The sequence below is a fragment of the Lipomyces oligophaga genome, assembly GCF_038497815.1.
Source record: "Lipomyces oligophaga strain CBS 7107 unplaced genomic scaffold V1516scaffold_2, whole genome shotgun sequence".
Lineage (NCBI taxonomy): Eukaryota > Fungi > Ascomycota > Lipomycetes > Lipomycetales > Lipomycetaceae > Lipomyces > [Lipomyces] oligophaga.
The window spans coordinates 1-13,468 of record NW_027117786.1 but is presented as its reverse complement, the minus strand read 5'-3'; the positions used below and the strand labels follow the sequence as shown (position 1 = coordinate 13,468).

General features: G+C 40.1%; 6 protein-coding genes across 6 annotated transcripts; 4 read left to right on the top strand and 2 right to left on the bottom strand.

Moving 5' to 3' along the window:
- The first annotated feature begins 1,039 nt into the window (after positions 1 to 1,039).
- Positions 1,040 to 2,078, top strand: V1516DRAFT_669939 (actin cortical patch SUR7/pH-response regulator pali). The gene is made up of 2 exons (XM_066921266.1): positions 1,040 to 1,056; positions 1,112 to 2,078. Exon 2 carries the CDS (start codon positions 1,146 to 1,148, stop codon positions 1,938 to 1,940), a length of 795 nt encoding a protein of 264 aa, XP_066778541.1. The 5' UTR covers positions 1,040 to 1,056; positions 1,112 to 1,145; the 3' UTR covers positions 1,941 to 2,078.
- Positions 2,079 to 2,992: 914 nt separating this feature from the next.
- Positions 2,993 to 5,270, top strand: V1516DRAFT_669931 (uncharacterized protein). The gene is made up of 3 exons (XM_066921265.1): positions 2,993 to 3,349; positions 3,401 to 3,586; positions 3,640 to 5,270. The coding sequence occupies exons 1-3, from the start codon at positions 3,322 to 3,324 to the stop codon at positions 4,902 to 4,904; spliced, it is 1,479 nt and encodes a 492-aa protein (XP_066778540.1). The 5' UTR covers positions 2,993 to 3,321; the 3' UTR covers positions 4,905 to 5,270.
- Positions 5,271 to 6,875: 1,605 nt separating this feature from the next.
- On the bottom strand, positions 6,876 to 8,485 carry V1516DRAFT_144457 (major facilitator superfamily domain-containing protein). Its single transcript, XM_066918648.1, has one exon. The coding sequence runs from the start codon at positions 8,282 to 8,284 to the stop codon at positions 7,112 to 7,114; it is 1,173 nt and encodes a 390-aa protein (XP_066778539.1). The 5' UTR covers positions 8,285 to 8,485; the 3' UTR covers positions 6,876 to 7,111.
- Positions 8,486 to 8,616: 131 nt separating this feature from the next.
- Positions 8,617 to 9,741, top strand: V1516DRAFT_683721 (uncharacterized protein; the record flags this gene model as incomplete). Its single annotated transcript, XM_066923524.1, has 1 exon — positions 8,617 to 9,741. The coding sequence occupies one exon, from the start codon at positions 8,617 to 8,619 to the stop codon at positions 9,739 to 9,741; it is 1,125 nt and encodes a 374-aa protein (XP_066778538.1).
- Positions 9,742 to 10,621: 880 nt separating this feature from the next.
- V1516DRAFT_144449 (transcriptional regulator PAI 2-type) lies at positions 10,622 to 11,455 on the top strand (the record flags this gene model as incomplete). Its single annotated transcript, XM_066918647.1, has 1 exon — positions 10,622 to 11,455. One exon carries the CDS (start codon positions 10,622 to 10,624, stop codon positions 11,378 to 11,380), a length of 759 nt encoding a protein of 252 aa, XP_066778537.1. The 3' UTR covers positions 11,381 to 11,455.
- Positions 11,456 to 12,770: 1,315 nt separating this feature from the next.
- V1516DRAFT_144445 (uncharacterized protein) lies at positions 12,771 to 13,468 on the bottom strand. The gene has a single exon (XM_066918646.1). It carries the CDS (start codon positions 13,407 to 13,409, stop codon positions 13,017 to 13,019), a length of 393 nt encoding a protein of 130 aa, XP_066778536.1. The 5' UTR covers positions 13,410 to 13,468; the 3' UTR covers positions 12,771 to 13,016.

The following is a 13,468-nucleotide window of genomic DNA, read 5'->3' as shown; positions in this document are numbered from 1 at the left end:
ATGAAAAGCTGAGAATCAGAAAGACACTACGGATCATGTATTTTAGCTTTTCCGGCGTAATGGCTGATTTGGTGAGGATAGTCTTGTGGTTTACTTCGATCTTCTTGAGTGTTGCTGTCAGGGAATATATAGAGAGGCAAGATCGGTTGGACGAGGAATTATCTTTAGATCCTAGCCAGGACTTGACCAGATTGCATTAGTTAGATAGGTATAAGATAGTAGGATGCTGTGATGACGAAATAAATTGCCGGTGGAGAATTCAGGTATGTGTATATTGATTGTACCCATTTTAATTAATGGCTTGAAAATTTATTGTTGGGCTGCAACAATCATCATCCAAATAGTTCATTAAAGTTAGTAGTGTGATGGATGGGTCAACAATTCTCGCCTCGTAGCCGTACACAAGAGAGATCTGCAATTGAAGATCTGCAGAGAGCTTGGAATTGCTTTGAGGGACCAGCCTCGCTTGTCAGAAAGACCGAGCCTGGAAAAGTATGAAATACGGAAGGCTGGAGAGCGCAAGGACTCAGGGGAATGAGATAAGATTAGAGAACCAGGGTATGGGTAATTAAGGTTAACTAATCCATGAGGGTCAAGATGCAAATGAACTAAACGAAGCAAAAATAACTAAGCAAAATCGGTCAGAGCGGATGTGGAGCGAAAAATTAGCCTTCTCAAGAATCCGACTTGGCCAGCCGGAGAAAAACTGTTTTCATAAGCACCAGGAGAGTATGAGAGAAATGCCTCGAACTAGGAGAAGAGGATAATACTCCTGCGGCGCGGCACCTGAGCCACCACAGACTGTGGAGGCGCAGCTAGGGGGCACCTGGCAGTGCAGACTGCGGATAGAGGGCGGTGCAGGTAATTCAGGGCAGTCTATTTCTGGTCGTGCGGTTGGGAAGTTCAAGGGCAGGCAGTGCAAAAAGGACTGTAGCATATTCAAAGTACGCCTCAGCTGCTTGTACGAATATATAACACAATCGAGGACCTTTGCATATCAGGCCTTCTTCTCATAAGGTCAACAGTCTCTCAGTTTACAAAATCAATCAATTACATACAATTGTTATCTGTGTTTAGATTTTTATTTTACCAAATTTCTCTTAGTACTTACCACCACCACCACTACCAGCACCAATCCTATTATAATGGCTGCCGGACGCAATTGCTTCATCATTACATTCCCGTTCCTCTTCACCGTCGCTATTTTTGTGCTTTCGGTCTTTGTTCTCATCTCTTCCACTTTCAAGGACTCCGTTCCTGGAAAGCTGTTCCTGCTTCGTCTAGACATTTCCCAGCTCTCTGTCACAATTGACGGTAACACCGTCACGAAGGACGATGTATCTACACTCCCTGACTTTTACCAAGTCGGCCTTTGGACTTACTGCCAGGGTTCCAGAATCGAATATGACAGCACCAGCGAAAGCACGACCGGATATTCCTACAGCATCACCAACTGCTCTAACTCCCATGGCCTATTCTACTTCAATCCGATCACGGTTCTTGAAGATGCCATTGGCATGGGTAAAATCGAGAACTATCCATCCAGCATCGACACTGCGCTCAAGAGCATCAAGATTCTTTCTTATGCTATGGCAATTCTGTTCTGTCTCAGCGCCATTTTTGCCATTTTCCAAGTCGGCGCTGGTCTGTTTTCTTTCCACTCTCGGGGAGGTTCTCTCTGCGCCTTGATCTTTGCGATGATCAACTCTGTATGTGCTGTTGCCGGCATTGCTATTGCTACTGCAGTATTCTATGGAGAGTCAAAGGCACTCACTAACGACACTCTTAATACATCGGCCGAGTTTGGCAAGGTTGCGATTGGCCTTGGCTGGGGCGCAGCAGCTGCAGCACTGCTGGCTAGCACTTGTTGGCTCTTTTCGATCTTTGTCGGCTCGACTCATTCGTCTGATTCAGAAAAAGTTGTCTACACGGCCGAATAATCCGGTTGTTCCTCACCAGTGCTTCTAATCTCTATCTCATATCTTCCACCACGATTTGTATATTTAGATTGCATTTAGGCGTTTAGCATTTTTGATTTAATAATAATAATAATAATTTCATTGGCATAGTCCGTGTAATTTGTGGATACATCAAACTAAATTTCATTGATCTCGAAAATTACAAATCGGTTGTCCTTCTTTCAAATATGACATGTCTTTGCCTACTTAGGGGAGAATAACAATAGAGATCTGATTCGAGTACGATGAAGTACTAAAGTCTTTGTTGTAAGCCCAATTAAGTCTTGATAACCATAATACATTAAGATGAAGTTGCTTCGATTTCCGGGACTATCCAGCGGAATAGTGTGTACTTTCCAAGGTTCCGGATGAGGAAATGTAATAGTCCTAACTATGTATCTTAAAGCATTGTCAACAGATTAACTTGGTTTGAATTTAAGCCAGCAATGTTAATAAATCCCAACTTATTGACCAACACAGACATCCGACTCATCCGGAGAATTTTTAATCATCTCAAGTGGTTCGAAACTACCTGTGTCGTTCTAAATAGCAGGACTTGCTATCAAAGGAGGCATCTTCAGGGATTACTGACAAAGTCTTTCTCGTTATGAATTGTGATTTCTTTCTTATATTTTGGATATTTACGTGAAATATAATATAGAAATAAGAAAATTAGAGCGCTTCTCAAAAAGCGATGTATCACAGAACGGTCAAACGTCACCAACTACTTTGTGGACAGCACAGCAACTCTGAGTGGGCCATAAAATTCTATTTATTATTCCGGAATTTATTAGTTTGGTATAATACTTTCTGAAAAAATGGCTCAAATATAAGAGACATTAGAATGTACATCATCAATGAACTATCAACCAAAGCGGGCCCTAAATATTTGCGGCCTTACATTGGATGCTCTGGGACTTTGGCTGGGACACAGTTTAAGTTAGAATTATCATTAAAGTTTCATCTAGCTAAACGTTGACCTAATTAAAGATGAGTATGTGCGGAGGTATAACCACGAGCTTCAAGGTCGCGTGAAAGAAGTTAACACAATATCTCCAGCTGTGCTTGTATCGGATTGCATATATATATGACGTACATGCTACAGATTGAATCAGTTTAAAACAGGAGGATGAATCGGAGCGGATTCGTCCAGATATCAGTTACCCGACGTACTGTTCTGGAAGCGGCCGAATGACAAAGCACTGTTTTGTTCCGTCTTAGCGACTAAAGGTGATGGAAACATCGTAGTAGGGCAATCCTATTCTCCGTCGGGACGGAGATAACCTTAGCAATATAAATAGACACCTGATTGGCGTCTTTTCTCAATCATATCGTCGAGCCATTTCAAATAAGCTAGATCATTATGAAGCGTCTTATTATTCTCTGTGACGGTAAGAATAGCCCTTGGAAGAGAAAAATTTCAATCTGATGAGCTTATGTAGGAACATGGCAAAACTCCCTTGTCAATGATGACTCAAATCCATCGAACATAACGCGAATTGCCCGCGCGATTTTGCCAAACGATGAACGTACTGCTGATGAACATGGTTCGCAAATTCCTCAGATTGTATATTATCATCCTGGGATTGCCACGCAAAATGTGGGCTTTTGGAATCGAGTGTTCGGACGTATGAATACAAATTTGATATGAACTGAGTTAAAAGTCTAACATGGATATAAGTTGCGGCAGGAAAGGGCATAGTCGACCAGATCGAAGAGACGTATGCATTTATTTCTTCCAATTACGAACCGGATGATGAGATATTCTTCTTTGGCTTTTCGAGAGGTTCTTATATGGTTCGATCTATTTGCGGGTTTATTCTCGACTTTGGCCTCCTAACACGATATGGAATGCCAATGTTCGTAAAAGTATTTGAGGAATATTCAAAAAGTAATGTACCAGCTGAACAAAATCCTGCGCTTAACGAATTGAAACGGCAGTTATTAACTGTCAAGGCCAGTCAGACTGAGCCCCGACTTTTAACCAGTGACAAGATTATTGTCAAATTTATAGGTTGCTTCGACACTGTTGGGGCTCTTGGAATTCCCAAGCTCTTCACCTGGCAATACGATAAATATGGATTTTTGGATGTCAAGCTGAACGAAAAAGTTCAGAATGCGAGGCAAGCTTTGGCCTTGGACGAGACTCGGCATCCATTCGTTCCAACTCTATGGTTTTTTAAAGATACGGAAGTAAATCGACAGAAATGCAAACAGGTTTGGTTTAATGGGGTACATATAAATATTGGCGGCGGTAATATCGACGATGCCGAACATTATTCAAATTATCTTGGTAGACAGTCAACTGTGAATCCCAATACTCTTTCTGATGGCACCTTAATTTGGATGGTTTCGGAAGCGGAGCCCTTTTTGGCATTCGATCTCGACTTTTTACATCAGAACATTATAAGCGCTGGGACAATTCCGGATGGAAGACTTGTGGGCAAGGTAGATCAAGGTCAAAACCCCACTTGGTTTTTCGGGCCAATTGGAGATAACTATCACGGTTTGGGTATCTTCTGGAAAATACTTGGCCATGGTGACAGAACAGCAGGCAAGTATAGCGCCAGCGCTCTCGAAAACATGTCTTGGATACTCGCGCACTTCCTTAAGATGGTTACTTTAATATCTCCTATATCCCCTATATCCCCAAAAAACAGACCGATTCCCGAATCAATGTTGATTACTAATGAATTCATACACGAATCGGTTCTGTACCGGAATGGGCCCACTACTGTTGGTGTTCCTTCTGGCTCTCTGCAAGGAGTGTGTGTAGGTGGTGACCTGTCCAGTCCTAGGTTCGGCACTCAAATTGCAATCCCTGTTCAGCGCTACAATAGGTTCGAAGAGCAGTTTTTCCAAAGAGAAAATCAAAATATTCATGCGACCCGTAATGAATTTATGCGACCCACAATGCATAGATGGTATACTTTCATTTTTGGTTAAGGCAATCGAAGGGATGCTTTTACACGCACGAGCAAGTGACGTCATATAATATGGATATCTGTAATGCATATCAGTAATAAAGCTGTGTGGAAAATTTAGGACAATTTCCATGCTTTGCTGTTTGGATTAGATTGGATTGAACAAAAATGTGATTTTGTCTCCGTATTTCTGGAATCAATGTAGTGACTAAAGATTTCGAAATAATAGAGAGACTTTAAAATAAGCGCTGTCAGAGGTAGCACTTTGTTTTATCTTGTCTCAACTCGAATTATCTGCCTCATATTCAGAAATCAATTCCAAGCGAGACTTTGAATATAGCGGTACAAGCACCCTCAAGTAGAAACTGACTCTGTCCAATATCTTTGATAGCTTGTTCATTCATCGAAAGAGAGGTCAAATTAAAATGCATATCAATTGAGTTATTCCAGCATAGGTAGACCCTGGAATCAGATCTTTTGATCATCACAGGCAATCAGAATTTCATCACTTGGTTGCGCTGCTTGGTTGAATTAGTGACCAACTTGTGTCCGCGTGGGATTTCGTTCGTATCATGAACCATGCTTTCGATCTGAGTAAATTTAAGTCAGAGAATACCAATCAGCCCCTGCACTGCTTGATTACACGAATTGTGAATTTGTATACAATTAAAAGATATCGCTTTTCTATAACGTTTCTAACAATTATGCAGTTCAATTTTATGCTTCTCTGTTAGACTCATATTGTGTAATCCTAGCTTGCACCTAGGGGCTTAGCGCTTGTTAAGCGTTGGTGTTGACGACTTCTTTGAAATCAGAAAATCAGAATATGAAATTATATATGTCTATTCAGATGAATTTGTCTAGTATATCAGATCAGGAAACAGGTTTCCAATCCTTCGTTTTAAAAATTCTCTAAAGCTCTTCACTTTTGTTTGGCCCGCCCCGACCCGCCTGCTCTGCGGCAGCGCAAATGCCAATCGCGTAAACTTGCATCAACTAAAACTGTAGTAGTAGTAGATTTAAGATAATCAAGTTTGCGGGCATGTGGATGATGCGTTAGCACTTGAGGCGTTTCTTGTCCTATCAGATACATTATCTCTGCACTTCACATGTCTTGCGGGCTGGGGGATTTCTGATCGGCGAGTTGTTTGATCTCGAAGCCTTAGCTGTTATATGCCATAACCTTGGTCGATATTCGTTTTTTTTTTCATTTCGATACCGATAAACCGATAAATGTTATTAGTGGTGTCTCTTCGCCACCAAATGCGATTGCAATTTTTTGGAATTTCTTCACAATATATCTGAATTGAAATGAAACATAGAGGATACAGCTCATCATCCTATCTATGCAAAGAAGGCTATTGATACCAGGGAACTGACGGAAGGTTTTTGGATTTTTAGAAAGAAAATTCTTTGTCACTGAAACTTAAGCATCCTAAATAACGGACTGCTCCTATTCATACGAAAATTTCAAGATCGAACAATTCTTGCTTAATACTAACCAATAATTTAGAAGGCATGCATTGAATTATCTTAATTGTATTATAAAGAATAAAGTAACAGTCGCGGTCTGTATAAACGTCAAAGTGAACTAATCTACGTCATTTGCACTATTTCCTAACTGCGTAGACACTTGTTTCATCGAGAAAGAAGGGCTAGTGTGCACGATGAATTATTCAGTGAATTTATGTAGAATACAAATATATATATATGTATATATGTATTTTCCATTCAGCAAACAAATTAGCTCCATTTAATAGTACAATTCAATGCTGATATCGGAACATAATATTGAGACCACTATGATCATTTTGGCTATCGCACATGAATGTGATCCAATAGCAGAGATCGAGCCATTTTTAAATTGCTGAAAAAAACTTACTTTATTTTATCCACTCCTGATAAATCTTGGAGCATAATATAAGTCCATAGATATCACAACTCTCAGCTAATTATCTCCCTATCGCAATCAAGGTTTGATCCGATACTTTTTTTTTCCACAGCAGCACAATCACCCAGAAGCGGTGCAAACCAATGGATGGCTGAAGCGAGTCAGATCTATATTAATTATTCTATTAACGTCTTCATAATCAAAGATATAAATTATCCTAGTATCCAAATTGCGCCCAATAAAATATGGACTCCAGAAAACCATTCCCCAAGTTACATATTATAACCGTGCAATTTTCCCAAACATCTGTACGACTAACACAAGCTAACTAAGCCCTCTCAAGAACTCGAGGGCAATTTGGCGGACAAGCGATCTCCCTTCAATATCTGTTTCCTCAAAGTTTCTGACAACAATGCGGAAATTGCCATTAAGACCAATGCTCCCAGCCAAAATACCCCATTAATGCTAAAAAACATAGACTTCATAGCCTTCTTAAAATTCGGCTTCATTGCCCGCTTCTGTGAATTATCATAGAACGGATTGTCTCGTAGCACGCGATTGACTATGACTGTGAGCTCCTGCGAAGTGAACCACTTCTGGATAACTCCGTATGAGGACACTTTCAATGGTGACGGAGCTAAAACGCAATGAAAGCAAATAGCAATGATGCAAGAAAAGACGCCGTATATAAACGATACGTCACGCCATCTTGCAGAATCTCCGGCTTTACCCAGAGCAATGGCACCATAACTAATAAGGCTGAATACAAGATCGATAAATGCATAAGTTAGTAAACATAGACTTGTTATAAATCCAAGTTCTTGATGTGTATTAAATGACCTCATACAGGAAGAGGAAGAGATAAAGGCAGTACTACTTCCAAGCGCAATAATCGCCTGAGTCACTAATAGTTCGGCAATGTTTGTAATCCAGTACTGAGCAACTGAAGCTAGTCCGGCCGCAAATAGAAGTAAGACAGGAAACTCGCGACAACTCAGCTTCTTGAGCAGAAGAGATGAAAAGATGAGACCCATGTAGTAAAATATGGACAATATTACAACAATGACAGGACGATAACTCTCGGAAATATCAAGATCAACGGATAAAAATTGAATAGCCAATGGCGACAGCCCTCTGTAGCATAACCTCAACGAATACATAGAAATTATTAATAGGAAAAGGACTTTCACATTAACCTTCCGCATAACCCGATGCTCTTCTCTCAAAGTCCAGCGTGCCTGGACATCAAACGGGGGAAGCCCATTGTAGAGCGAATTGAGCCCAAGTGCCTCAGACTTCACTGGATCATCAAAAATCGACTGCTGAGTTGCAACCCTATCCAAATACTGTCGATCCCTAGTAGCTGACGTCCTAGAATGAAAATTTGAAGGAATTTCTGACAATTCAGGCCAGTCCTTTGGAATGTTGAGAATATTTGCATCCTCACCGTTCAGAGCCTCTTTGTCAGCCTCGGTAAGAATAACCTCGTAATTATGAAATTCAATCGACATTACTGATTCTAAACGACTTTTCTCGAGATCCAAAACAAGCGGTCAAAAAGCAGGATAAGTAGACATTCCAAGTCAAACGTGCTGTCGGGGACTATATAAATCTCTCATAGATTTCGCCTCTTCTAAATAACCAAAGAGCCTCACGTACTGGGACATGGTCTGAACATGGCAACGTAGAGGGCTTGGCCGCGGTTACCTGGTAGACCGATAATAAATGAAAGCACGAGACACTTAATCGGTTTTGGCTGTACGGCTGATTAGCCTTCTATCTTTGCTCTTCGGGTTTTATGAATCTTAGTTTCTTGGATATTGCTAACCATATATGCTTATCAATGTCGATTATACTCGCTGATCGTAAGGTTATTCTCACAGAGTCCGACAAGGAGACATTGAATGGAGAAGATGTTAATGTGCTCAACATTCAGAAAGACTGGCCCGAACTTTCTAGTGGGCCTTCCAAATTCCGATTCTGGATGTCGGCTGCTAGGAAGGAGCATTATTTGGAATGTGTGTCAACTCAACAGTCAATTTTCGATGATCCCATAAAGTCAGACGCACTTGGGCTGAACTTGTTGTACAAACAGATACCGTCGTTCGATTCTAAGGCACGCTGGACATTGAGAGAAGAGCGCCGGGTTAAACGGAAGATCAATGGCCAAGTCTTGATTTTGCATATTTTTTCCTCTTTCTTCTTTGGTACGAACTTTGGTGGATTACCAACCTCCATCACAGTATTTACGCTTACTAAAAATTCTCCATCGGAAAAAGCTCTGCCTGTCATCTTGATTATAGCAATAGTATTGGTTTCCCTGGCCGGAATTCTTCCACGACATCTATCGCATGCGGCTGATCCTCGCCGTTTGGTTAGCACTTGCCTCCTTGTTATAGGATTGGGATCTATAGCTCAATACTGGACTAGCAACGTTTTTATGCTACTTCTAGCTGTGGCAATTTATGCGCTTGGATGCTATGCTAATTATTTTTCCGATTACTGTATGAAATCATTTTATACATTTCAAGGGCATGAGAAAATAGAAGATTGGGGTGCTCCAGCATCTGCATTGATTGATCTTATGTTCACTCTTGTTAGTTATAAAGTTATTAGTATAGGTCCTGCTGGAGATCCTACAATATGGCGTCGCATATGGGTTGTATACGGTCTTTCTTCGTGCATCCTTTCAATTTTGTATTTATACCTCATGCCTCCTTCGCCTTTAGAGGTATCCTCGTACAAAGTTCTCCAGAAATGGTTTACTTCAAGAGAGCTTGCAATTATAGTTAATCGCATCGTTCGGAACGACCCGTTCTATCTCAATTCTCCCAAACGAGAGATACAACCGACCACCAAGGCCATTATAAGAAGCATATTTTTTGACATACCTTCCTTACTGTCTGCTGTGGCAAAATATGTTTCAGGCATAACAGCGATATACATTTGCGTAAGTTTGATGAATTAATTAACCGAAAATATCATTTGGCGAAGGAAGCGGCAATGAATTTATGAGTCGGCATGGCCAAGTTGCATTAGTCGATCAAATCTACAGCAATACCTTTAAGAACATACAAGCGTGGTTGAGGTATGAACGCATGAACGCATGAATGTATCTACTTGGTGTGATCTTTACTGTTGATATAATTTTGTTTTAGTTATGACAAATTTGATTTTATAATTAGTTTTTGAGTCCTAGCTCCAGAAAGAAGCGTCTACCCTGGACAATTATAGATTAAATACGCCGTAAAATTCCGTCCTAGTTCACGTTCCATTCTCCAGGGAAATCATGGCCATATTTATATTCCATCTTCTCGGGACAAAAATCATTCAACCTTTTAACTTATCCACAGCTCTCTGTCGATCTACCATTTACTTACACTCTTAGCCAAATCGATTATTTCAACTCACTAACTACCTACTCCTGATCATAATAAATTGTCCATACCCTAAGTATTCACATATCCATTCAAACTAATCAAGTCATCATAAGATTGGATCAATATCTCATCTCTTCCTTCCCCAATCTATTCAGCGTTTGCGTATTTCACTCTCGAATTACAACATCTTGTGGCGCATAACTACTGATCCGTGCTTCCAGATTTCGTATGATGTTTACCGAGAATAGGATCGAGTCATGATCCTGTCCTCAAGCCAGCATTGAGGGTGTGTGACTCGCAATTGACAATAACAGGCGCGCCTTGTGATACCTGGTGGTTTCCGAAGCAGCTATCCTAGGGAAAAGCAAAACTCTACTGAATAATTATAGTATTTATAGTGTAGCGCTTCTCTTTTGCATGTCGAGAAGTCGTACATTCCAATCATCATTTCCATCTACTAGGTTGATAATGTACATTTGCGCAGCCCATGCAGAGGCAGACCTCCGGTCCCTTCGCCGTATTATTCACAAAAATCCTCTCGGAATTTTGACAACCGGCATCCGATCAAGCCTATACCCATTCTTGCAATCCAGTCACATCCCCTTCATTCTTGATGTCCAAGACCGATCGAGCGAGACCGAACTTGGATGCCTGCGTGGGCATCTCGCGCGAGCAAATCCGCAAAGCAAGGCAATCATCGACACATTGACCGCGAACCCTCAGTTAAACAATATCTTAGAAGACGAAGTCCTAGTCATATTTTCTGTAGCGGCCCACCATTACGTTACCCCCAAATTCTACACCGAAACTAAGCCAACATCAGGCAAGGTCGTTCCCACTTGGAACTATGCTGCTGTCCAAGCATACGTAAAAGCTAGAGTCTACTTTGATTCCAAATCAGAACACACTTCAGCATTTCTCCAACAACAGATTAGCGATCTTAGCCACCATAATGAGACGACCACTATGGGCTACACCGAAGTGGATAGGCCGACCGAGTGGAAAGTGTCAGATGCACAAGAACGATATATTAAGACTATGAAAAAGAATGTCATAGGTATTGAGATTGATATTAAGAGGCTAGAGGGGAAATTCAAGATGAGTCAGAAGTTGAGCCAAGGAGACAGAGAAGGCGTAGTCCGTGGATTTGAGAGCTTAAATAATGAAACAAGTCGAGAGGTATCACGATTGGTTGAGCTACGGGGTGATTTAAAATATCAAAAGTAGCTCAATGCTCTTGCCTTTATATATCGTTCAGCATAGGCTGATTTGGATTTGCGTAAAAGATATAGTTAAACTGAATATATGATGATAAAATTAATAGACTAATAATATTTCGAACAAAAGATTATAATCAGATTTAATTTATAATATTTGCAATAAAACCATTTGAATTTATTTCTATCAACTTGTAATATTTCACAAGAGTAATTATTAATCTAAGTTGAAAGCAAGAATTACGCGTGAACTAGCGCTGTAAAGAGAAAAGTTGAGTACCAGACGCAATGAATTGTATTTGAATTCAATCTAATTAATTGTGCATTTCGTCAGATTCAATATTGATATCAATTATCAAATTGATTTTTTTATACAATTCAGCCAGATTATTATACGAATAATCGACAAAACATATGCATTAGAATGACATCAAGTTGCGGATGGTTGAAGCATACAGACAAGATATAGCTTATAATGGAAATGCCCTGTCTTTCTCGCCAGCCCAAGTTCTGCCGGCAATTTTTCTTATATAAACATCCAATCTCTTGAATCTATATCGGGTAGTCTTCATTCAATATCCATCAGATATTTAGATATGGAAGCAAACGGGTTGAAAGTAATTCTTTCTCAATGTGTAATACTACCTCGTGATCTGTTAAACGTATAATGTGCATGTAGGTGCAATATCAGAAGACAATTGACAAATTTCCATCGCAAAATAGTGTATGGCCAGACTAAGCAGGATCTACAGATAAAACATTGTCATTATACCAGGAGACGATATCTACATTATTTGATTAGTAGTTTGTGGCTAATATTCTCAGATCCATTCCTACTCCTGGCTGAGATTTTCCATTTCAGATACAATTTTGTTGTCTACTAGCCAAATCAAGCGACCAAAACACTTTGCATTTCTCTAATTACTTTATCAAAAATAGGGGTGGAATCATATGAAGTTTTTTGAACGCGCGAAATTAGAAGTTTGAAGAAGAATTCAGCACAGAAGTGCAGTATCACCCTTGCCTTTCTCTCGATTACTCTCATTTTCAGAAGAACCATTCTAAAGTTTATGATCTTTTTTTAAGTTTCGATATAATTTTGAATTTCTTTTTTACCAAAGTACTCCTGGCTCTGCCTTTTTGTGTGATTCAATTAGTTTTGCTGTTGTGTGTCTGGCGCCCATTCCATTCGTTCTTACAAGTCTTAACCTTAATTACCCCTACCCTTGTTCTCTAGCCTATCTCATGTCGACTGGTCCACTCATCGATTAGAATCCTACTGCAGCCAGCAGCACCTCACTACTACACGACATATGTATCAAGCAAGAATCACGTGATGCTTGGAAATATTGTAAGAATTCCGTAAGATTAACATCCGAAACTGCTCTGATCCAATACATGGCCGTAACAATTAAATTGAATATTATTTATCACTTAGCGCAAATCAAATAAAGCTCTCTCCATAGAATAGTCACTATACAGTGACAGTATGGATTCACACAAACAAATCAACCAACTCAAAAGAACTAGAATAAATAAAAAAAGACTCTATACAAAAGCAAAAAACAATTAATCCATAGGTAGTCCCAGACTAAATACCGCTGTAGGCTGCAGACTCCGATCTTTCTCAAGTTCGTTTCATCCCTTTAGCAACTCTGGACAGCTGATTTTGCGCACACGCATACTTTGGGATAATCATTATCCGCTTCTATGACTCCACTTTTCAATTGCTGACAATCCTGTTGATTCCAACATCTGTCAAGTATCGGCACAGCCTTTGTCAAAACTTCCCTGCCATACACATATGTTGACCTCGATCTACCTTTGTTGTTCGCTGCTATTGTGCAAGTACCGGAATCCCAGGCATACCTATTATTATTACCATACCAAAACTTTTCGTAATAATGGTCCCTCAAAAATCCCTCGCTTAGAGTGCAATCACACCATAGTGCTCCATGATTAGAATGACATTTTGGTGTAAAGCGCTTAAATATTTGTTTCGTAGACTCGGCAACATTATCTGACTTATCTCGGAGCATATTTTTAACTCCCGATTCGTGCCCTCCACCGTTAATCCAATTCTTCACTGCTTCTGTGC